This window comes from Prunus avium, chromosome 6 (assembly GCF_965620075.1).
Source record: "Prunus avium chromosome 6, drPruAviu1.hap1.1, whole genome shotgun sequence".
Classification (NCBI taxonomy): domain Eukaryota; kingdom Viridiplantae; phylum Streptophyta; class Magnoliopsida; order Rosales; family Rosaceae; genus Prunus; species Prunus avium.
Window position 1 is genome coordinate 31013387 of NC_142289.1, and position 26074 is coordinate 31039460.

At 37.2% G+C, this 26074-nt stretch overlaps 2 protein-coding genes and 2 pseudogenes across 2 annotated transcripts; 1 reads left to right on the plus strand and 3 right to left on the minus strand.

Annotated features, from left to right (window-relative positions):
- The first annotated feature begins 6533 nt into the window (after positions 1 to 6533).
- ABCF1 (ABC transporter family protein) lies at positions 6534 to 10873 on the plus strand. Its single transcript, XM_021956677.2, has 6 exons — positions 6534 to 6735; positions 6846 to 7081; positions 7890 to 7963; positions 8063 to 8273; positions 8646 to 8880; positions 9431 to 10873. Exons 2-6 carry the CDS (start codon positions 6863 to 6865, stop codon positions 10486 to 10488), a joined length of 1797 nt encoding a protein of 598 aa, XP_021812369.1. The 5' UTR covers positions 6534 to 6735; positions 6846 to 6862; the 3' UTR covers positions 10489 to 10873.
- Positions 10874 to 15835: 4962 nt separating this feature from the next.
- LOC110755456 (protein SMALL AUXIN UP-REGULATED RNA 51 pseudogene) lies at positions 15836 to 16558 on the minus strand (annotated as a pseudogene).
- Positions 16559 to 20121: 3563 nt separating this feature from the next.
- LOC110755469 (protein SMALL AUXIN UP-REGULATED RNA 51-like) lies at positions 20122 to 21019 on the minus strand. The gene has a single exon (XM_021956678.2). The coding sequence runs from the start codon at positions 20991 to 20993 to the stop codon at positions 20622 to 20624; it is 372 nt and encodes a 123-aa protein (XP_021812370.1). The 5' UTR covers positions 20994 to 21019; the 3' UTR covers positions 20122 to 20621.
- Positions 21020 to 24842: 3823 nt separating this feature from the next.
- Positions 24843 to 25275, minus strand: LOC110755401 (uncharacterized; annotated as a pseudogene).
- Positions 25276 to 26074: the final 799 nt, after the last annotated feature.

The window sequence follows — 26074 nt, forward strand, 5'->3', positions numbered from 1 at the left end:
GATAGCTCAGCCCAGGCAAAAGGTCCCTTGGTCTCCCAAACTCAGCTCCAGTGGTGACATCTAACCCGCGCAAGAGCTGGGGTCATAAGCCTGTGCAAGGCCCAAGACAAGATAGGCCGAGCTGCTGTCTGAGAGCGATGACGTCAGCGAAGAAATTATTATTATTTAAATGGAAATAAATTCTGAAAAATTACCAACAAATTCAAAATTATATATTAATTTCATATATATAAATAAAATTAATCCCATGTGAATAGTAATTTCTCTTGGGTTGCCATGGCAATGTGTAAAAAGGACAAAAAAAGTTGCTATGACAGATACTATTCACATAAACAATAACCGCCCTTACTTGTCCTTGCCCTTGCCGTTTGCCATAACAAATGGATGAAAGTGCTCTAAGGGGGTGGGTGTGTCAATATAATAAAAGTATTGTTTCTTGTTTCAAGAATTCAGTCCCGTTCTCCTCGACCGTATGGTCCAAGGAAGTTATGGTTACCTTCCCTTGGATCTAATCTAAGGGTTTAGAATAAAAACTAATTTAAATATCAATATGTCATATTTTATTTTACTTTCACTATAGTAAAATACTATTTTGGTTATTAAAACTAATTTTTAAAAAAGAAGAGTTTAATATCAGAGATGAAAAACATGAACAAAAAACTCATCTGCATATAAGATTGTTGTCTCTGACACCAGACATCTTTCTCCTTCACACCTAGTGAATAAGAAAACATGAATCTTTCATGAAAATACAATATAGTTGTAGAAACCCAAGTCTGGGTTCATGAACTGAAAAAAATAAAAACCCAAAATTTGTTTATAAAAAAGTGAAGTTTCCCCAAATTGAGTTCATGAATCATTCAAATCTAACATTTATAAACATAAAATTGATTACAAAAGCAGAGAACAACATGAAAGTGACTTGGTTGTGGGTCCTTGAAATTCAATCACTTTAAAGTGTGAAGGGATGGCTTGATGGCTCCGAATTTGGGTCAATAAATTTTCTTTTGTTTATGAAAAAATTGAATATTTGAATCTAAATCAAGAGATGAAATAGATAACCTATAAGAATTAGAGTGAATCATAAACGATACGTGTTCTTGATTTTCATCTGCAACACCGGAGTTGAAGGTTGTTGTGAACGACAATGGAGGAATAATTGATAAATGCAAAGGTAATCAGGGCAAAGCATTGGTGATTTCTGACCAATGTGATACATGTTGGATTATCGATTTTGGTGCTACTCATCATATGACCTATAATAAATCATATTTCCATTATATGACTGCTCCTACCAAAACAAGTGTGGTTACTGACAATGGAAAATCTAACTCAGTGTTGCGTGGATACAGCTGCACCAAAATGGATTCAGTTGCATCCTCAACTTGTGATACTTGCAAGTGCACGAACCGTTGGTAGTTTAGCGTATGTAAGTGCGAGGTCGATTCCACAGGGATTGGTGATTGAATGATCCAATTTAGTTTCCCTACACAAAACAGAAATGAAAAAGAAAGGAAATAAATAAAACAAGGAAGAAAGAAATAACTAACTCAAGCAAATAGGTTCCCAAGTTCAATTAGATTAATGGATTGGTTCTAGCTAAAGTATGATTAAGCCATGGTGTGTGGTCATAACCTTGTGTTCCTAATTCCCTAATTTGATCATTTGTTGTCTAACCTAAAATTAAGCATTAGGAACCCATTAAGCATAGAAGAACAATTTAAACAACCAAGCATGTATCTAATCCCTGTTGTCGAATGTCCATACATACTCTTCCTATTCATAGTTCAATTCGAATTAAAGCATGGTGTCTACTCTTAATTCAAACCAAGATAGCTAACATGCAAGCCTAAATGGTGATCAATCATTCAAACTAGCATATTAACTTATAAGCATAATGAATAAGAACAAAAACCATAATTGAAACTTGGAAACTAATCAAACTTGAAACTAAAGAAAAGAATTTACATAATGAAAAGTAAAGTGGAACTAAGAAAAACTTAAGGAGAATTTCAGCACAAAGATCTCATTATAACAATTGAAAACTAGAAAGAGAAACTAAGAGAATTTGAGGGAGAGAAGGGAATGGAGCTCTAGAGAAGTGTTTGAGAGCTCCCCCCCTTGGGGTGTGTTTACAAGCTTGGGAAACCTCACTATATATAGGCCTAAGGAAGCTGAAAATCTGAATTAAGTATGGCTAATGCATACAACACTTGTTTTATAAAATCTGAAATGGTTGATGCACTTCACTAATGCATACAACACTTCCATTATAAAATCTGAAATGGTTGATGCACTTCACTAATAAATCCCACCAGCAGCCCTAGCTCATCTTCATGTCACCATGACCAAGCTTCCAACCAGAAATAATAGCTCATCCTGAGGTCAGCATGACCAGCAACTTCAAGGGCTTACGAATTGGGCTTCCCTTAAGCAAATTAAGACTTTAAGCACTCAAACTTGAAGTTCAGAATGTCTTCTTTCCAGCCATATATCATTTGGGTCAATCCAAGGTCGGAGGAGGAAGTTAAGGCCAAAACAAATTGCTAACTCATTTTGCGCGCTGATAAAATCCATCCTGAGCATGGCTCTGTGTTTGCTAGGTAACAGACTCCATATTTATCCAATGGGGCTGAATTTTGGATATGTTATATTACACACCCATTGGAACAACTTTCATGAAGAATGTGGCCTCATCCGAGCTATGTAGGTTGCTGAAACAAAGCTTGCAATATGACCTACGAAACTGGGCTGGCAGGGGACTGTAGCCAAAATTGAGTTTGTCTTTAAGCTCTTCATCCATTCATCCAAATTAGGCCCTAACATGCATGGATTGCATCATTTACTATCCAAAGCCCTCATTATTACCTAAAGCTCAATGAACTGAAAGATAAACACAAAAAGGATTAAAAGCACAAGTTTAACTCAAAAACATAACCAAATCATAAGCTAGAAGGGTACAAAATGATATGTAAATATGCACCGATCACTCAGTCACTGGGGTTGGTTCCATTACTCTTACCCCTATCCTCTCTTCACATAAAACTTTACTTGTTTCCGCTTTATCACATAATTTATTATTTGTTGGGCAAGTTACAAAACAGTTAGATTGAGGTGTGCTCATGTTCTCTTCCTTTGCTTCAGCATGTTCATACCAAGGAGATCATTGGGCGTGGTACTAAGAGAGTGGGGCTTTACTATGTTGATGACATTGCACCGGGTCGTGTTCATCAGGTTTGGGGCATCACTAGTGAGAAGCATAAGATGCTTTGGTTATGGCATCGGCGGTTGGGACATGTTTCATTTGGTTATTTGTAGTCTTTGATTCCATCTTTATTTAGTGGAGTAAAAATTTCTGATTTTTAGTGTGAGACTTGTATTATTGCAAAAAGTCACTGAACTTTTTATCCACCTAGTTTGAATAAAAGCACAACTCATTTTGATTTAATTCATTCAGATGTTTGGGGTTTATCTCCGATTATTACTGTCTTTGGTGTTCACTGGTTTGTGATCTTCATTGATGATTGTACTTGGTTAACATGGCTTTCTGTTATAAAGCATAAAAGTAAAGTTGGTTCTTTATTCAAGAATTTTTACAAGATGATTCATATTCAATATTCTTGTTGGATTAAAGCTGTTCGATCGAATACTTGAGGAGAATTTTTTAATCTCACACTCTCAGACTTCTTCATTGAAAAATGGTATTCTCTATGAAACTACTTATCCGCAAACTCCTGAACAAAATGGTGTGGCTGAACGCAAAAATCGCCATATTCTGGAGACTGCCCAAGCTCTCCTTATTAGGGGGCGTGTTCCCTAAACTCTTTGGGCCGAAGCTAATTAGTATGCCGTCTACTTTCTTAACTGTATGCCTTCACGTGTTTTGGGTTTTAAAACACCGCTGCAAACATTGGCTGCTCATGTCCCTGTCAGTTCACATCTCAATCTCATTTCGCGCATTTTTGGTTGTGTGGCTTATGTCCATCTCCGTAAAAATCACAGGACCAAGTTGGATCCATGTGCCTTCCATTGTGTATTTGTGGGGTTTTCCCCTCAACAAAAGGTTACAGATGTTACCACCCATCTACTCGTCGGTTTTATGTTACTATGAATGTTACGTTCGTGGAAAACGAGATGTTTTTTCTGTTTGATGTGCCCAATCATGTCATTCAAGGGGAGAATGAAGTAAGGGAAGCTCATAATTGGTTTGAAGTGGAAATAAGGGGGAGAGAGGCGCAGGATTTTGTGACTGAATAGGGTCCAGTCAAGCTACCAACCGAGCTAGGCAAATCAGCTGAGCCACATTGTCCAACTGAGCTGAACTGAGCAGCCCAACTGCCGAACTGAACAACACCCTCTCTTGAACATCGATATACCCGATCATGTTCCACTGAACATTTTTGAGGTAAGTTCTTCGGATCCTAATACTTATCAAAATATTGTTGAATTTGTGAAAAAAAATTACCTGCAAGAGCAAACATGGGAATACCACCAAACAGGTTATCACCAAAAGGCAAAGTGAAATATGCAATTGCTTATTATGTCTCTACACACAGATTGTCTCCTCAAGTTAAGGCATTTGTTAATCAGATGAAAGAAATTAAAATTCCTAATAGATTGGAAGAAGCTTTACAAGATCCAAAATGAGTAGAAGTAATGAATGTGGAGGTGGAGGTTGTACAGAAGTATAGAACATGGGAAATTGTTCAACAACTTGAAGGAAAAAAACCAGTTGGATGTCGAAGGGTGTATACAGTTAAGCACAAAGCTGATGGGACAATTGACAGATATAAAGCAAGACTTGTAGCCAAAGGGTATACGCAAACGTATGAATTTAATTACCAGGATATATTTGCTCCAGTTGTGAAAATAAATATGGTGCGAGTTCTATTGTCCTTAGCAACTAATTTAGATTGTCCTCTCAAGCAATTCAATGTGAAGAATGCATTTCTGCATGGAGATCTAGAAGAAGAGGTGTACATGGACCTTCTACCTGGTTATGAGCTGTCTAAGAATGGTGGGAAAGTGTGTAGGTTACGAAAGACTTTATATGGCTTGAAGCAATTTCCGCGAGCATGGTTTGGGAAGTTCACTGAAGCAATGAAGAAGTATGAATATCACCAAGGTAATTAAGATTATACCCAATTTATCAAATGTAAGGATGGTAAGGTTACTTTGTTGATAATCTATGTAGATGATATGCTTGTTACTGGTGATGACGTTGATGACATGGGTAAATTACAGAAGTACTTAGCTTTAGAGTTTGAGATGAAGGACTTGGGGGCTTTAAAGTATTTTCTAGGAATCGAAGTGACTCGTTTTGCTACTAGTATTTGTCTTTCTCAAAGAAAGTATGTTTTACTTGTTGACAAAGACTGGTATGTTAGGGTGTGCACCAGTCAAAACCCCTATTGTGCAGAATCATCACCTAGCAATCTATCCTAATCAAGTGCCAACCAACAAGGAGAGATATAAGAGGTTAGTGAGAAAACTAATTTATCTTTTGCACACTCGACCAGACATTGCATATGCGGTTAGTGTTATTAGCCAATTCATGCATTCTCCTAGTGAGGATCACTTAGCAGCAGTTATGAGGATTTTGAGTTATTTGAAGAGAGCTCTAAGAATTGGCTTGATATTAAGAAAACTAGAACATTTGGATGCCAAGGGTTATACAGATGCAGATTGGGCAAGCAATATAATAGATAGACATTCTACATCACGTTACTTCACTTTCATTGGGGGTAATTTGGTTACATGACATAGTAAGAAGCAGAATGTAGTGGCTCGATATGCAGCTGAGGCAGAGTACAGGGGTGTGGCACAAGGAGTTTGTGAGCTTCTTTGGCTAAGGATGCTTCTTTCTGAAATTGGTTTTCCACCATAGAAAATAATGGAGCTTTATTGTGACAATCAAGCTGCTACGGAAATAACAAATAATCCAGTTCAACATGACAGAACTAAGCATGTTGAAGTGGATAAGCATTTTATCAAGGAGAAGTTGGTAGGAAATCTAATTGATATACTGTTTGTAAGGTCAGAAGAATAGCTGACAGATGTCTTTACGTACAAACTTGAGAAGGAATGTTGGCATGAGCCCTGATTTCCTTTTCTGATTCACGTGACCTAATTAGAGTAGTTACTCAGTTAGAATTCCTTGTAATTAGCTAATTATTTTTTTTTAGGAAAAGTCAACTTGATGATGAAATATGAAATACAATTCACAAATACTCAACCGTGTGTTTTAGTTGGAGTCTTTAATCCAATGCAACCCAATTCTACATGTTAATTCAATCCCAAACATCATCTATTTATGATGTTTATGGAATCAATCTAGTTTGTTCTATGGGCCTAGAAATCCAATAATATCAGCCCAGTCCTTTGATCTCCTACTTAAAAACGGCACCGTTTGCACCGATAGAAAAATCAAACACCAAGTCCCAACCGCATACGCAACCCAACCCACCTAGTGTGGAGAGTGCCTCTAACTCCATAACACGTGGAAAGCCACCCCAACCCTAACCTTCCTTCCTTCCTTCCTTCCTTCCCCTCTTTATAAAATCTCAAATCCACACCTCCCATTTTCTGAAAACCTCGAACCCAAGTACAACGGGTTTTTGCTTCTCTCACCCGACACAGCACAACAATATCTGTACGCCTTCACCTGAAAACTCAATCCCAGATCTGATACCCACCGCCCTCGCTCTCTTCACCGATCGTCTTCTCTCTTCTCAGGTCCGTTCCCATCTAAATCCCCAATTTCTCATCTTATAAATCTATACATGTATATATATGTTATGAGATTGGTCTCACTTTCTGATTTTAATGATTTTGGGGTTTTTCAGGTTGATTTTTGATAACGATGGTGTCTGACGCGAGCAAGAAGAAGGCGGCACAGAAGAAGGCGGCGGCGGCGGCCAAGAGAGGTGGAAAGGCGGCGGCATCGGCGTCGTCGAAGTCGGCTGCGACCGAGTCGCAGAACGGAGTTGATAAGCTATCGAATGGCGTCGGGGCGATGCATATTTCGGATCGTAACTGCACCGGCGTTCTCTGTTCGCATCCTTTGTCTAGAGATATCCGGGTATGTATACGAATATGATGTCGTTTTCACATTTTTCATCTGATTTTGTTTTGTTAAATTCCTATTTGGTTTACATAAAGTTCGTGTCTTTTGTGTTTTGGGTAATGTAATAGCTGTTTTTCTTACTAAAAAAATATATACTGGAACCTCTAGGTCTGGGTGAATTATCTGATAGAGCATATTCAGGAATCATTCTCCCTTTTGAAAAATATAAAAACACCTTGGCGAAGACGCCTTTAGGTGTTCAACGTTCCATTCAGTTCTATATTTGCTTAGTTTGTTTTATTTACTTTCAAAAAAGTAATGCAAGCCTATTTCATTGCTATATAACTGTGTATCTACATGTATAGGTATAACTGTGAGCACACGTGATAGGTGCGTGGGAGAAATGGGTTAGTTTGGTTAAGCTGTAAATATGGTTGAATGGGGGAAGACAATGTGTTAGAGCACCAACCGTTAGATTCAGTGTTTATTTTCTTTTATATTTTATATTTTCATTTTGTTTAGCAAGGTTTTCGGCATATGTAGAATTCTTATAAATTTGTTTTAATGTTTTGTGGATGTAGTTGTTTTTGCCATCCCTCTATCAGGAGGTTCTCTTGTTGGTGTGTTTATAATTTTAAAACTTGATCCTAGTTTGTTAAAAGTTCTGGTCTAGTTTTAGTTTTCCTATAATGGTTTAGGTTGTAGATGAATCCATCTCATTCTCTTTTCATTTTCTGAGTATTGGTCTATAGGTGACTTTCCCAATTGAAATGGCTGGTAGTAGTGATGAATTAACATGTTTTTGTCTTTCTGATCATTGCAGATAGAGTCTCTAACAGTTACCTTCCATGGACACGATCTGATAGTTGATTCTGAACTGGAGCTTAATTATGGCAGGTTTGTTGTAGATGCTTCATTCAAATATGAGACAATCAAAATTGGATTAATTTTTTTATATGTATATATGAAACTTCTGTATTTGTTCTTACTTTTCAGACGTTACGGTTTGCTTGGTTTGAATGGGTGTGGTAAATCTACCCTCCTAACTGCAATAGGCTGCCGAGAGCTTCCAATTCCAGATCACATGGATATCTACCATCTCAGCAGGGAGATTGAAGCTTCAGACATGTCTTCACTTGAGGCTGTCATTAGTTGTGATGAGGAGAGGATAAGGTTGGAGAAAGAAGTTGAAGAACTGGCAGCTCTGGTATGCTAGATTGAATTAACAGTTAAATTCAACCTTGAGGAATACTTTGCTTTTTTGATTTAAAAAGAATTGTGAAGTACAAAAACCAGTGTTTGATTATACAAAGTAATTTGCATAGAGTAAAAGTTAAAAGCTAAAAAGTCTGCATACGGATAGAGTATGAGAATTGTGTTTAAATTTGTAGTTTTTTGGCCCTGTGTTACCTTGAATTTTTTAGCCGTATTAAAACAGCTACTTTTAAATCTCCAACAAATGATAATTTTTGAATAGTGAAAAGCAAAGAAATTATTTTCAGATGTGAATAATGGTAGCTTTGTTAGGCAGCTTGCTTCTTTAGTATATATTTCTTATGACTTCTTTTACATTTTTCAGGATGATGGTGGTGGAGAGCAGCTTGAACGCATTTATGAGCGCCTTGAAGCATTGGATGCAGCAACTGCAGAGAAGCGTGCTGCTGAAATTCTATATGGTCTTGGGTTTGACAAGCAGATGCAAGCAAAGAAAACTCGGGATTTTTCTGGTGGTTGGAGAATGAGGATTGCACTTGCACGTGCTCTGTTTATAAACCCAACCATCCTGTTGCTTGATGAGCCCACCAATCATCTTGGTAAGCTTAAACTTTAACTGGTTTGACATTTTAGTTATTTTGTCAGAATTTTTTTATAATTTTGATTGCATTCTTAATATGCATGGAGCAGAGATCTGTTCACTCTAATGATATGCTTGGCTTGATAGTTCCAACTTTTGAGATTTCTTGTTTTTTTTTTGCATGTCTTTTTTATGGCTTAAGCAGAAATTTGTGGCTGTAGATCTTGGAAATTGCCCACCATATATATTTGCAAATTATAGTTTGCTCCAGGGCCAATTTCTGATCTTTGAAATGGCCTGCCCTCTACTGCCAAATGATAGTCTGTTATATAATTGTACACTGTCCTTTTTGTTATCAACATTCATTTTGTTATACAGTTTGACTTTCACATTGCTACTGATTTTTAAGAATTTAGTTGAATTTGGTCTTACATATGTTTGTGAACTAGTTGTCCTGCTGTAGCTGTTTGACTCATTTCATCTGTTAATGTGCTTGTCTTTTGTTTATGTGAAGACAGCATATTTCAATGACTTTAAACTCATGGTTAGTTGTCTTCCTTTGGTAACAGATTTAGAAGCCTGTGTGTGGTTGGAGGAGACCTTGAAGAACTTTGAGCGCATCCTAGTGGTGATTTCACACTCCCAGGATTTTCTTAATGGTGTGTGCACAAACATCATCCACATGCAGAGCAAGAAACTGAAGATCTACACTGGAAACTATGATCAGTATGTTCAGACCCGTTCTGAACTAGAGGAGAACCAGATGAAACAGTATAAGTGGGAGCAGGAACAGATTTCTAACATGAAGGAATATATTGCTCGGTTTGGGCATGGGTCAGCAAAATTAGCTCGTCAGGCACAGAGCAAAGAGAAAACCCTAGCAAAAATGGAGCGCGGTGGGCTTACGGAAAAGGTGGCCAGAGACAAGGTTCTAGTCTTCCGTTTTGTTGATGTCGGAAAGCTGCCACCGCCCGTACTTCAGTTTGTAGAAGTCACATTTGGTTACACTCCTGATAATCTGATCTACAAGAACATTGACTTTGGGGTTGATTTGGACTCGCGTATAGCTCTGGTTGGGCCAAATGGAGCTGGAAAGAGTACTCTCTTGAAGCTGATGACAGGGGAGTTGTTCCCTACTGATGGCATGGTCCGGCGGCACAATCACCTTAGAATTGCTCAGTTCCATCAGCACTTGGCTGAGAAGCTTGACGTGGAACTGTCTGCCCTGGCGTATATGATCAAAGAGTACCCAGGAAATGAGGAAGAAAAGATGAGGGCTGCAATTGGTAAGTTTGGCCTATCGGGTAAGGCACAGGTCATGGCAATGAAGAATTTATCGGATGGACAGAGGAGCCGTGTGATCTTTGCTTGGTTGGCATTTAGGCAGCCTCAATTACTTTTGTTGGATGAGCCAACCAATCACTTGGATATTGAGACAATTGACTCGCTGGCTGAGGCACTGAATGAGTGGGACGGGGGTCTGGTTCTTGTTAGCCATGATTTCAGGCTCATAAACCAGGTAGCTCAGGAAATTTGGGTATGTGAAAATCAAGCTGTGACCCGGTGGGAGGGCGATATTATGGACTTTAAGCGGCACCTAAAGGTTAAGGCTGGTTTAGGTGAATGAGGCTGCGGCAGACACCCACTTCCATCTAAGTTTGTAGTAGTTCATTTGTTGGCCTTGCTTTACACTCGTATGAGACAATGTAGTGAGGGTACTTTTTACTATTTCTGAGCCATGTCTTCTCAGACTGACTATGACGGAAGATGAGCGGAATGGGCAAAAGGCTTGGTTATTGTTTCAAGCCGGCGGCAGTTTCTATGCCCGTAGCCCAACTTGTAGGTGGGATTTTTTTGTTTACATTGCGCATGTTTGGACGTTTATATTTTGCTTGGTTAGTAGCCAAGTCGATTACATTATAGTTATTTTAGGTAGATACGTTGCCTATGCCTTGTTCTTTTCCTTGAAAATGTTGTACTTGCATATTATTTATAATATTGGAAATTCTATCTCGGCAGGCCTCACTGTTTCATGTCATGGCATGTGGCTTGGGATCACTTTATTTTGTTGTGGATGTGGCCCTTGCAATGTGTTACATTTACCAGAGTATAATTTCTACAGAACAGAATTGGTTAGAGACCATTTAAGAACAATGGAAAGGAGGGAAATTGTAGAGCAGATTCCTGTTACATGATTTTGAGCGGTTTGATTTTGTTGGGAATGTGATCAATTTTTTTTCTTCTCTATTTGCGTGATGCTTTGTGTCACTATGGGGGTTGTTTGGCTGCCTAGAAAATCTAGGAAACTGGCCAACGATCATTTAACCAATAACATTTATGATTTGTCTGAGTGTCAAGAATATGAAACAGAATTGTTATTTGATGTCATTAAAATATGAAACAGAATTTTATAAAAAAAGTAATTAATTTGCCCATACCCTGTGCCAGAGAACCTCAGTGATAGTGATGATGAACACCCAACGCATATCCACCGCCAACAAGCTAAGCAATCTCAACCTGAAGACGGATACGAACTTTGCAAGAAGAGGAAAAAGTAATAACAGTAGAAGAGAATGATAAAAAGAAGATGAAAATGTAGAAGAAAAAGAGGAACCCAGGAAAAGTTACCAGCCATTGGAATCACCCTAATTTTGCCTCTAATGGCTTAACCTTTTCCAAAAGTCGAATTTATCCCTAAATGGTAAGTCATGTGCCACTCATGTGATTAAAACTAACATAAATTGTAACTAAAGGACTCAATTGGAACTAATGAGAGAGTTGGATGACCTAATTGTCTCAAAAACAAAATTCCGGAACTCAATTGAAACTTGGTTAAAGTTTTAGGACTTCTACAATTAAAAACCCTAAAATATATAAGTTTCATTTTTTATTTATTACAATCTACCTCAGTGGAGCCCAATTGGGTGTTGGTTGGTTGGTTGGTGGAGCACGCCAGTGAGGGCTGTGATCTGCTCCTCCTTCAAGGGGCGTCATCTTTCAATCATGGCGGCTGTGAAGTTAAAACAAAATAAATAAAAAACTCAAGTTAGAATCTAGGGGTATTATTGGAACAAGGCTGGAGTTATATTGAAAAAAAAAACAAAAACAAAAACAAAAATATTTGATGGGGTTAGTTCGAAATAAGAATCAGAATGGCAATAGCTTTGACTCAATGGATCACAGTAGCATTTTGCTATTTATAGGGCGTCCCAAGAAGAAGCATTTCATAAGGAATCACATGTTTACCTTGATTTCCAGTTTTTGTTTTCTAAGACAAATATTAGAAAGGTCCTTTACAAAGAGGTGGAGATCAAAGCGGTTGACCGAAACAAAGTTATGATAAAGTAATCCAACCACAAATATACTTGTAATAAAAATGTCCATCAAGGCAACAGTTAGGTTCGACAGCAAGCAAGAGGAATCTCTGCACCAAAACATCGGTTGAAAAGGCTTGTTTACTTTTAAATTGCAGATAGTGCGTTCATACCAGCCGACATAGCCGAATCGAGTTGAAGAAAACGAAAAAATCGTGTTGATAACAAAAGTCAATATAGACTCAAAAAATGATTTGGACCGTATTGAATCGGTTCCCGTCCCGATTCTTGTCGTAGAAAAATCGATCTAAAATGAACTGGACCAGTTATATTAAGTGTAGTTATTCATTTATATCCAAATTTACTATTAAGCTTAACTAATATTCAAATCACAATAGTAATTAACCCCAAGTAATATCTAGATGCTTTAGCTCAATTAATACCGAAATGTCTTATTCCAAATTTATACCAAATTAAATAACAACTCTAACCCCACTTCTTTTTCTTTTTGTGAACCATATCCGTTCTTCTTGTTGCGCTTTGGTCTCTCTCTCTTTTTCACCTCTTTCTTTCTCCCTCTCTTCCTCTTTATATCTTCTACAACTTTCTCTCTTATTCCTATTTTCACTTCTTTCTATTTCTATCTTCTTCACCTCTTGCCCTTTTTCTCTTATTCCAAACCAAAAACCGGCTGAACCGAGCTGAAACATCATCATTTAGACACTTTGTATGAAAACCAAAATGAACCGAACTATGTATAAGTTTCGATTTCGATTTAATTCGAGGAGTAAACCGAACCAAACTGATTGTGCCCACCCCACTCCATACATGATTCTGGCATTTGCACCGCTGCTTCTCCAAAGACTTCGAAATCATGGCAGTCATTTTCTGGTTGCCATGGTCACTAGCTTCTCTACGATTTCCTTGAGTCCTGCTCTACTGTCCTGATGGGCTATAGCCGAACCATACTCAGATACCAATTGTTGTATCATGCACCGACATTGCCCAAATCTTAACCACCTAGGTCGAATACCTTGGGAGGTTTCAAGCCCAATGTACCTCTAGGTAGGGTTGGGCACGGTCCGGTTTACCCCTCAAATTAGAACTGAAATCGAAACTTATATACGGTTTGGTTCAATTCGGTTTTCATACAAAGTGTCTGGAGGAATTGAACCAAATTGGACCTATGTGGTTCTGATTCGGTTTGGCCGATTTTCGATTTGGAATAAGAGAAAGATGTAGAAGAGATAAAGAGGAAGATAAGGGGAAAAATATAGGTAGAAAAAGACCGAAGTGCAATAAGAAGAACGACTATGGTTCACCAAAAAGAAAAAGAACTGGGGTTAGATTAGAGTTGTTATTTAGTTGGGTATAAATTGGGACTAAGATATTTGGGTATTAATTAGGCTAAAGTATCTAGATATTATTTGGGGTTACTATTGTGATTTGAATATTAGTTAGGTTTAATAATAAATAAATGAATAACTAAACTTAACATAACTAATTTGGTTCAGTTTAAACTGATTTTTTTACAGTAAGAACCGAATGGGAACTTTTTCAACATAGTCCAATTCGATTCTTGAGCTGAGGTTGAATTTTCTGGTCAACATAGTTTTTTTTAACTCGGTTCGACTCGGTTCACTGGTTCAAATGCCCACCCCTGCCTAGGTGTGAGGTTTTAACTTAAAAGGACTTGGTACTATTAAGAGTGGACCACTTATATTTGAACTGTAGATTATTGTTGTATTCTTCGATGGGGGACTTACACATCATAACTTGTATCGAGCCACCTACATTAACAGCCCCTCCCTAGTTTGAGCATTTCCTCTTGGATGATTTCTTTGTAACCTTTTAGCTGTCCTTCATATAAAAAATTATGAGTCCCCAAATAAACCAAAAAGGGTTTTATACACTAAAAAATGGTGTATATATGATTTTAGTAAAATTTATATATATGGCTTTATTTTAGAGAAAAGTAAAGAAGAAATTTCTGGCTTCCATGGACAAATTATTGAGAAATGAGAGAACAAGTCCAACACTATGAAAAATATGGCAAAAGTTTTCTGCCTCTACTCGTGGGCAAATTACTATTGAGAAATGAAAATGTTGGTCATTTTTCCCGTCTCGCACTCCTTCTGACAGGGAAGGTTCAAATTGCTCTGCGGAGTGAAGAGGTCGTCGGATATACACCAATGCCCCGATTGGATCTTCTTGGGTCACGGGGAGGATTCTCTCAACTTCTGAACAAAATTGAAAGTTGAATCAGGTTGATAGGAACGGGCAAGCTCAGGCCAGGCCCTGTCGGCTTGTTCCTTCCTTCCTGATTCAGGAATCGCATAGGCGTGCCACTATTGGGTATGAGACCAGCCTAATAGACCTAGTGTGTGTGATGTAGTATATTGATTTGTTGTGTTTGCGCTTGTTTTGGACCTTTGCTCAAGCCATTGTGCTCCAAGGGAGGTACTAGCATGGATGAGTTCTTTTCTATGCCTCAACTAAGAGGATTTCAGTATTCTTTCATTCGTGTGTATTAGTTTGACAGATATGAGTAATACCTAATCAAACAAGGAGGAAACCAATATCGTGGTTAATGACACCCTGTTTGGGTTTAGAAACCTAGTTCAAATTTAAACAACCCTCAGTCTGGGCCAATATTCCAGTCAGTTCGGGCCCAATAAAGTCATTCGGGCCTAAATCAACCTTCAATTTTCAGACTAATATATAGCCCTATTCGGGCCTAGAGCTTTATTTTAGGTTCGAATGATGAATTTAAAATAGTGCGAAAGCGGGAAATTAAATTAATCTACTGAAACATTTATAATATATAAAAGCGATTAAATGTCAAATGCTCAATGAAACAGTCAAAATAAATTCTGAAATCTCTTTATCGAATTTTAACTTGACATCAAAAGGAAGATGAGAGTCCTGAATTTATCCATTTAACAAATTCGAAATATAAATTACAAAGCAAGAAAGGATTGGAGATTTCTCTATCCAGTCAGATGGATACATGAATTCAAACTTATCGTTTAAAATAAAATCATACTATGAAGATGGCAGAGCAACAAAAGATGAATGCAGGAGTTGTCAACTGGTTATTTGGAAATTAAGCAGGTTGGTTTGAAAAGATCTTGAGTTTTTTCAAGTGTTTTCGAGACATTGCGTCTAGTTTGGATAGAGAGTCCCCTTCTTCTGTGGCGGAGGCTCTTTATTTATAGGCATGGAGCGAGCTTCAATGATGATGATTACTGAAAAAGGATATTTGGCTGTTATCCAAAGTCAACTGTTGATCTGTTAGTTTGGACCGGTTCATAGGCGAGATGATGGAATGTTTCTGACAAAACCGCTTGTCCCTTGCGATATTCCCCTAAGTTGAGTCCTTTGTACCCGGAAATCCGGTTGGCAATTCGGCTTCCTTTGGTTATGGTGGCTTTTGTCTAGCTTACTTTCTTGTTGAGCGAGAAGAAAGTCAAGTCGTCATTAATTGTGACAATCTTCTTCAGACCCTCACGTGGGTCAATGTGTAATGGTTACCGATCTTTTTAACTTTAGTGCAACTCAAAGGCTTGAGCTTTTTGTCTTTGTGGGCTTTTTATGAACTTTTTTTTATCTATTGACGGCCCACTAAGTAAAAGAATTCCTTGGGCTTTTAAAGAAAAGTAAAAGAAATTGGCCTGGGCTTTTAAAATATATTATTTTGAGAAATAGACAATTTTTGGTCCATTTACAAAATATGGTACAAACAGAAAACAAATTAATCTAATACACCATGTAAAAGATGGCAGAGGTACAGAAAGAAGACATATATATAATATATATGAAAAAACCAATTTTGTTCATGATCAATAGCTCTGCACCATAGTTTTACAAGAACCCCAGTTCCCATCACTAGAGGAGCCTCTTTCTTCCTTCTGCCATTGCCGATCGTCATCTAATATCTTCTCAAGCTCTCGTGGCTGGCAAGGAATTGTGAGTGCGCCTTCATGATCAAAACCATACTCCTCAGCTGCTTGCTCCAATAGCTTCAAGAAAGTTGGGTGTGTTAAGTAACACAAGGCCACCACAAATCTCTTTGGTTCATCTCCATCCACAGCTATCACAGCAAAGTGACCCTCCTTCACATCTTCTGGCACGCATTTTGAGTCATCGGAATAATTTGATGGTTTTGATCTTCCCAAAGATAGACTTCTTTGTAGCTTTTCTACTACAACTTTGAGCTTGACAATGCTATTCTTCTTAGCACTACTAGTTCTAGACTTTGCCATGTATGTGTTTGTGCTTAATTTTTCTTTGGTCTAGAGACTTTTTCTTCTTTTTTCTTCTTCTTGTTTTTTGGGTAGCCTTTGGTCTAGGGACTTGGCTATGTTTGGTGGTATTTTTGGTTCGTTAGCTCACTTTCTTATATATTAGTGTTGGGGATAAGATTTGGAGGGTGTTCTGTTTACATTGACATAGCACGAAATAGAAAGGACAAGGTGTGTTGATGACTGTGCAGTTAAATTTGGGGGAGACCAGCCCATGTGAGTGTGACTGACTTGTAGCTTACAACTTACCATGAGTCGTCTTGTCAATCTCTTTCTCTACCAAAATCGTTCACGACATTGGCTATACTGTGTAGTACTCATCCTATGTCGCCACTCAATTAATTTCTACCCAACTTCATTATGATCGTAAGTAGTTTTTTGTGCAAGTATTTTACTAAATAATTTTGTTCAGTGCATATATATATATATATATATATATATATATATATATGTGAAGCATTTGCAGCGTCCATGGCTACGGAGCTAGAAGTCTTTGTATTCTTTCGTATTTCACAGTAAGCAAGCTCTAATGGGGAGGTAACTGCTAGGCCAGATTGAAATCGAGCAAGGACCTTTGAAACTATTCGGTAAGACATTATTAATTCCCCGATGTGGGATTCACACTCTCAACACATATTATAAAGCGCATAATCATGTCCTATGTATAATTAGTTATAGCTAATAAGGTGCACCGAGCCCTTAATAATTGCAATAGAACATGATCTCTCACTCATGCCCTCCAAAAGATCATATGCCTGCAGATACCATGCATGGCAGACCTGGAGGACGTACGCATGCTTATTCGAAAGCTAAAGCACATGGTGTAAAACATTGACGCGGATCAGCCTCCATCACACAAATTCTTTGACGTGTTAAATGCATGTGAACACATATATATACTGAACTAATACAAAGCTTGGTTCTGTGGTTCTTGTGTCGAGTATAATAAATTTAATTTCTGCATTCATCGTGTTTTCTATCTAAAATAAATGTCTTTTCTTCCATGTTATTCTTATGCATACTCCTCACATACACATATGGTGATGAAAAGGCATCCTAAGCTGAGTTAACAGTTCAGCCATTGGCTTTTATGAAGAAGAACTGACTCTCTTATGATCTTTGAGTCTTCACTCTAGCATTCTTTTGGTTGTGTTTTTCATTTATCCAGCATTCTCAATTTGGTTTTCTCCATAATCTTGATTTCTTCTTCCCTAAAATAGTTAGTACCTACGGACAACTTGCTCTATTAACCTCCGTCCTTTTTTGTCTTTATCCCACCTGAAAATTTGAAAAAATATATACGAGTCCATTCTCTCTTTTATAAGGATCCTGATACTTTGTTATGATTTTCTCTGCCATGATCTGTTTTACTTTCGTTCTCTATATGACACCTCATTAAAATTTAATTTAAGGGATTTAAGCTGGACACATCATCCACAAAATAAATACTCAATTTTGCACTTAATTAAAAATGAAAAAAAAAAATCACCCTAACTTGACTAACTCCAATCACTCCAACTTAACGTCTCTAACACGTCTAACTGTTTTTTTTTCCTTCTTCTTTTTCCTTCTCTGCACGTTCTCCCCAAAATTTGAGCGCTCGTCTATCTATTCTTTCCCTAATTCTTTTTCTCTCTCTAATTTTCCTTCTACAATTTACAAGACTGCCTTGTTTTTGTACTAAAACTCTTTTTAGATTTGTTGTTTAGTGTTGTTGTTTAGTGTTGTTGTTTAGTGCTTCATGCATCCAAACAACTTCAAGCAATCCAAGAAAAATGAAAAGAATCATGAATGCCAAATATAGTAAAGAAATCCTTTGCTTTCTTTGATTATCTCTTGGAGCATACGTCTGGATAAAAAAACTTTGTTGTTACCTGACCTCCCTCAAATTCCGAATCATTTTTGGTTCAATTTCTAAAAAAGTTACAAGGCTTGGGCGTTGGGGAGGACGCACAGAGAAGGAAGGAGAAAAAAAAACTGATGTTAAGTTGGAGTTAGTCAAGTTAGGGTTTTTTTTTAATTTTTTTTTTTAAATTAAGAGTAAATTGGGTTTTTGTTTTGAGGATGATGTGTCTAGTTTAAATCTCTTATATTAAATTTTAATGAGGAGTCATGTGGAGAACGGAAGTAAAGCAGATCATGACAGAGATAATCATAGCAAAGGATCCGGATCCCTTCTATAAATGGTGGGGACCGTACAATTAGGAACCGCAAAGCTTTAGCTATGTGTCAAAATCTAGATGCCTCTGTCTATTTACTCCATCTTTCTACTTTTTGTTATTTTATTTTTAAAAGTACAAGCATTAGTCTGAACTTTTTTTTTTCGCACATGAAATTGCTCACTCACTCGCTCGTCTGGTCTCATGTCTTTCAGTTTCAAGGTCCACTGTTTTGTCGATCACATGGAAGACAAAAGGTTCGGCATGGAAAAAAAAAAGTTATATATTTGTGGGGATATCAAAACCTAGCTGGTTACACCCATATTTTTATTTTTCGTTAGAGAAAGGCCCAAAACCCCCGTCAATTAATTTCAAGATTGATATTCATTATCGGGAAAAGGTCTCGACAACAGGCTTCATCATGTTCTTTAGGCAATAAAACTAATTAGCATTGTTGCCACATATGGGGGAGAAACTAATTGAGACTTTTAGGACTTTTCGTTGGGGTAAGGTACGAAAAGGGCTCTACCATTTTGATTGGTTTGAATGCTATTTTTCATGACATATTGGTCATGAAAATTGGCACGTACGATGCAATTTGAGAGGATAATATGTGAACGTGGTTGTGAGAAAACCAATCAATCAAGACAAGCACAAACATAAAGTACGGAAATCTATTCTACAAACATATATTTCGGTAATGAATTGAGAGGGCTTTTCTGTGCTCAATGTCAATCTACATTACCTGATTTATGACAAGAAAGATCCTAATGAACAAACTTCATGTTTATAGAACTTACTTTCACAGAAGGAAAAATTACTTTGGCCCATTTTTACAAGTCTTACAAGTCTAAAGATGTTAAGAAAAGTATTACGTTTTAGGTTGATTGCAAGAAAAACTATAAACTAAAGGCATGTTTGATAACCATTTTAATTTTAGTAGATTTCATTTTTTGTGCTAGAGTATAGAGGAAAATGAGAGTGAGAATGGGAGCGAAGATCGATGCAATTGAGAGAGAGGATGAGAGGGATGAGTAACAAAAGTAAATTTTTTTAAAAATAGATTTCAGTTTTTTGTTTTTTAATCAAGGAAGAGAAGGGATTCGAATGATATAGAAAAAAAGTTTGACATTTTTTATAAAAACAAATTAAAACCGAAAATCCAAGATAGCGTGTATCAAATGCCAATATGAATAGTTCTTTTTTATAAACTCTTATTATATTTATTTTTATATTCCTCATAAATTCTTAATGGGAGTGGTCTTGCCAATAATAACAACGTTCTTCGTCCAAAAAAATAAAATAAATAAATAACAACGTTCCAATCAATAAAAGAAGAATCTATTTAACTAAGGTGGTTGGTGTGAGTGGTTCGGCACTCTCATTCCTTAAGAGAGGTCAGGGGTTCGATCCCTGCTCTCGTATGGAGTCACCACTTTGGCCAACACTTTACCCCTTACGGGCTGACCCGGTGTGAGCGGGGATTAGTCTGGGTTGTGGTTAAGGCTTAAAGGTGCCACCCATAGTTGGGGCCCATCCAAGACCACCTCGTGGTTCAGACCAAAAAAAAAAAAAAAAAAATCTATTTTACGATTATTCCAACATTGCATCTAATTAAGCTTAGAGAAATTTCACTGCTAATTAAAAAGAAGCAATTTTGATTACATATCTCATCTTTAGTAAACTACTTCTTAATCTCTCTCACCCTCGGTAACCCTCTCTTAGTGTCACTCTTAGGGTTTCCCCACTCCCAACACTAAGCTAACACGAGGCTGTCAAACACATCTTCATCCCGATTTCGACTCCAAACTTCATCCCAACACTTCTATGGTGAGCCAAATCAATGAGAACATGCATGAGCAAATGCATACAATAGAGCACCATATTGCTGAAAATTTACGAAAAATCAAACTTGATGATGATCAGCAGCTCTGCACCATAGCTTCAAGAACTCCAATTACCATCACTAGAGGAGCCTCCTTGTTACTCCTGCCATTTCTGATCCTCATCTAAAATCTTCTCGAGCTCGCTTGGATGGCAAGGAATCATAAGGGCACCCTCATGGTCAAAACCATACTCCTCAGCCGCTTGCTCCAACAGCTTCAGAAAAGTTGGGTGAGTCAAGTAACTCAATGCCACAACAAACCTCTTTGGTTCATCTCCATCCACAGCTATCACAGCAAAGTGGCCCTCCTTCACATCTTCTGGCACATTTTTTGAGTCATCAAAGTTGGAATTTGATGATGATTTTGATCTGCCCAATGAAAAACTTCTTTGTAGCTTTTCAACTACAATTTTGAGCTTGACAATGCTCTTCTTCTTGCAAGTAGTACTTGTAGTTCTAGACTTAGCCATGAAAAGTGCGTTTAATCTATTTTCTTTTTTTGTATATTGGATTGATGGTATTTTTTGGTACGTTAGCTAACTTCATTATATATGGTGTTGGGGATAAGATTGGACGGCTTCAATTTACTTTGACATGGCAAGAAAGAGAAATGTGTTGATAAAGTTGTGTTGTGAGCGTGTAGAGTTAAATTTGGGGGAAACCAGCCCATGTGAGTAGCTTCCAACTTAGCATGAGACGTCCCTTTTAACTCGTCATGTCAACCTCTTCCTCTGCCAAAATGATTAACGACACTGCTATTCCTCTACTGATCTTCAACACTCTTATTTCTCGCAGAAAGTTTATACGAAACGAAGTACTTAATTAGGTTATGTGCTCCTTAATCTTATTTTTAATGCATGTAATATAATCTACCTTCCAAAGACGATACATCTGCAGATTCCATTGAGGAGCTTGACCTGCAGGGCGTACTCATGCTTTTGATTGAAGTACGCAGTGTACAATTTTGACGCGGATTCGTCCTCCATCACTAAATTTCTTTGATGTGTGAAATGCATGTCTCCATTCTAAAGTTTGATTTCTGTGGTTCTTGTTTAAAATTTTCATTTCTCTCATGCACGTGCATTCCACGAGATCATCATGTTTATTTCTGAAATAAATATCTTGTTCTTTTCTCAAACCGTGGTGACCTTTTCCATCTTCCCACATGGGCATGGTGTTGAGTTAACAGTTACAGCTTTGGCTCTCATGAGGAAGGAGATCTTTTTTATTTCTTTATTACTCTTATGATCTTTGAGCGTTCACTAGAATTACTTTATTGTGTTTTTCATTGATTCAAATGTTCACTTTAACTTAACCCAACTTTTTCCTCCTTTTTTTCCCCTCTTGTTTAAGGTTCAAAATCTTCAGGCACCCAATAAATATTGTGTAAACCCCCTCCCCCAATATCGCTTGTAAAAAATAAAAATAAAACACCTTCGATGGATGTGGTGATAAAAGTGTTCTTGTAATCCACATGGTGTACATATAAGCACTGGCGGACCTATTAAGGTGCAAGGAGGTGTTGCACCTTTTCTTACCGGAAAAACCATTGTAGGTGCTTCAAATTGCCCATTTACTTAGCTGGTGGTTGTGCACTCCAGGTGTACAGATTACCTTATTTCCATTTTCCACATTTAAGTAAAGGTAATGCTAGGCTTACCACATTTTTCATACCACATTCATACCACCTCTCTAATAGAGGTGGAGCCCACCAATACAATGGGGCCCACCTCTATTAGAGAGGTGGTATGAATATGGTATGAAAAATGTGGTAAGCCTAGCATTTTCCTTTAAGTAAATGTCTTTGTCCTTTTACTTTCATTTATTTTTATATTACTCAATTTACTTAAGTTTACAATGAAAATAAGGAAGTACCCTCCATTTGGATTCAAATAAAAATACTAGAAAATCAAATTCCGACCAAATCAAAATATGAAAAATTGGTTTTAGTGCAAAATATGATTTAGGCTAAAAATGATGGCTCATTAAGTCAATATATACTTCATAATAAAATCCCATAAAATCTAGTTTTCTTATTTGATGTGTAAGGAATAAAAGCCGCCAAAAATTATCTTGAGAAAATGATTATTCTGAAAAACCATTTTTCATACTTAGTCAATATTTTTATATAAAACAATTTTTCATGTATGATATGAATGCATGAAGAGACCTAAGGTCAATCTAGGTAAAAAACCTTAGATTAATCCACACAGAGTTTTCATCCTTTCAAAATGGGTCATGCTAGGGAGACCAACTTGGGTACCAACTCTCTAATAGAGGTGGAGCCCACCAATACAATGGATCCCACGCTCTATTAGAGAGTTGGTATCCCAAGTTGGTCTCCCTAGCATTTTCCTTTCAAAATTGCACATTGACTGAAAAATTCCTAGATCTGCCAGTGCATATAAGGCCTACATATAACAGTACCTGCATGGACAACTTGCTCTAATCTCTGTCCTTTTGTATTTCCCCACCTGAAAAGTACATATAAAATAAAAGTGCTTTCTAAAATGGTGGTGGACCGTACAAGCAACCAGAGCTTTCAGTATCCGTCAAAATCTATCATGTACTGTAACTGTACTACTCCATCTTTCTAATTACACAGCAACAATTTTAGGCGAACAACTTTTTTTAAAAGCAGAACATGGTCAGATATAGAGCATTTGAAGGTCGTGTAAAATTGGATGAGCTTGTTTAGGGTTTAGGGTTTAGGGTTTAGGGGATCATAGGTGTTTGCACTGAGGTCCTGGATTTACTTAATTCTTAAAAATTGGTTGGATTTAGTAAACCCAACCAATGTTTCTCTTGCAAAACAACTGTACTCATTGTTTCTAGGTTTCTTCCACGTGATAAGCTTTTGGTTGCAATTTGTAGCACCCCCAAAGGTCATAAAAAAGAAGGTTGAGTCTAAGCTTGGGCCCCTAATGCTTGCAATTTGAGCATGAAATTGCTCACTCACTTACTCACTCACTCACTCACTCGTCTAGTCTCGTGTCTTTCGGTTTCAAGGTCCACCGTTTTGTCGATGATATGGAACCGAAAAGATCTAAAGTTTTGTGATAGGCATGGAAAAAGTGATATTTGTGGGATCAAAATCTAGCTGGTTACACCTAGATATTTTGTTAGAGAAAAGACCAAGAATGCAGGTTCAATAAGTGACACCCCCATCTCGATTAATTTCAAGATTGATTCATTATTGAATATAAAGGTCTCAACAGAAGGGAGAAAACCACAGGAACTAGTTAAGGTTCGTTTTCGTATTCGTTGGGGTAGGTACGGAAAGGACCCCATCATTTTGATTAGTTTGAACTCGGCACATTGCTGTTTGAAGAGTTAACATGGAATATTGTTGTCACAAAAGGCAATCACAACCGTAATGTGTGATTGGCTGCTACTAATTATGTTGTCAACGTTGAATGTCGACCAAATAAAGACAAAAACAAAAAGTAATCAAATACCTACGATGTAGAGTGGTATTTGGTATCAAAAAGTATATATATATAAGAGCATCTCCAAGGGAGATGTTAAACAACGTGGCATCTTTAGCATGTATAAAAAATAGCTGAAATTTACTCCAATTGAAATGTTAAATCCTACGTGAAATAACATTTATATTCCATGCTGTTATTTTTGGCTGTTTGACTTTGTGATGTTATTTCATTATTTTTCAATGAATGTGCCTAGAAAGTAATAAACTAATAAACACTATGTAATAAAATAATATTTTAATTTGACATGTCGAGTGGAATGTAACTATATTATGTGTCAAATTGCCAATTACGTCATCAAATTCAAATTTAATGTTTGATATTAAGGAGATGCTCTAAGAGACACATCGGACCAAAAAGCAGAATGTGTCAAATATGAAAAGTAATAAAGAAATTAATATCCGGAAAAGAAAAAAAAAACCAATATCAGGTCCTGTAGATGCATCATGCATGGCAAGTTGTATGATTTAAGCCTGTCGCGGTGCTGATTAAGGTCATAGTTGTACCAACAGGCACACATGAACTCCTTGGCCGACTGTATATGGACATTAATTGTATCATTTCCAGCATGAAAGTGTTTTAATAAGTGTTAAAATAATTAAATAAGCAATCCAGTTTTGTCAGAACTGATCGGATACATCATCCCAAAAACGTCTTAAAATGCTTAAAGAAATAATGCAAACATATATGTAGTAGATGCCTTTCACACACCTTTCGAGGGCTTCTACTTACTGTGTCTAGGGTTTTAGGTTTAGGGTTTAAGAATTTAAGAAGGGGCAAGAATCTATTTGTATTCATACAACAAATCTTATCAGTGTCCCAATAGAATCTACACCCCTCATCTCTACAGTGTAAGCCTCTCACTAGGCAAGGCTAGGAGAAGAGAGAAATCTTGTTCGTGATCAGTAGCTCTGTACCACAGTTTTACAAAAACCCCATTTACTATAGACGAGCCTTTCTTCCTCTTGCCATTGCTGATCATCATGTAAAATCTTCTCAAGCTCGCTTGGCGGACAAGGAATGGTGATTGCACCTTCATGGTCAAAACCACAAATCTCTTTGGTTCATCTCCATCCACAGCTATCACAGCAAAGTGACCCTCCTTCACATCTTCGGGCACATTTTTTGAGTCATCGCAGTTGGAATCTGATGATTTTGACCTACCGAATAATAGACTTTTTCTAAGCTTTTCGACTACAATTTTGAGCTTGACAATGCTCTTCTTCTTCTTGCAAGTAGTACTAGTAGTTCTAGATTTGGCCATGAATATTGTGCTTTAATTAGTTTCTTTTCTTTTGATCTATGTTTGATTGATGGTATTTTTGGTACGTTAGCTCACTTTATTCTATAGTGTTAGGGTACTGGACGGTTTCTATTTACAGTATCGACTAGCAAGAAAAAAGAAACGACAAGGTGCTGCACTGTGTGGAGTCAACTTTGGGGAGACCAGCCCATGTGAGCGTGAATGACTTATAGCTTCCAACTTAGCATGAGACGTCCCTTTAACTCCTGTCATGTCAATTTCTTCCTCTACCAAAATCATTTACGACATTGCTACTCATCTTTTGCCATGCGTTATGTATTAATTAATTCCTCCGTCTAATTTCATTATGAAATTTAACGAGCTATGGCGAACCAGTCAACTCGATCTCAACCCAGAAAGCATCCCAATCAACTATATATAGTGAGCTATATATATGTTGCTCATCTTATGGCAATTTTTATTTTATTTTAAAGTTTTGCACTGAAATGTGTTCTATATGAAAGGCATAACTTATGCTTTACAAGGACCGATGTTGTTCTAATATCTAAAGATTTGAGTGTCTTGGGATTTGTGCGTGTTCAAAAGAACGATGAATTCATAACATTTGCAGTGTGAGAAATACGTCCACCGGATTAAGATTGGATTAATATATTTGTAGAATAACATCATGTGCTTCAAATATCTTATCTCTCATGCGAATCCATAATATCATGTGCTTCTTACTGCAACCAATCCATAATATGATCTTCCCCTTTCCCTCCAAAATATGATGCATCTGCAGTGCCATGAAAAGATCTGG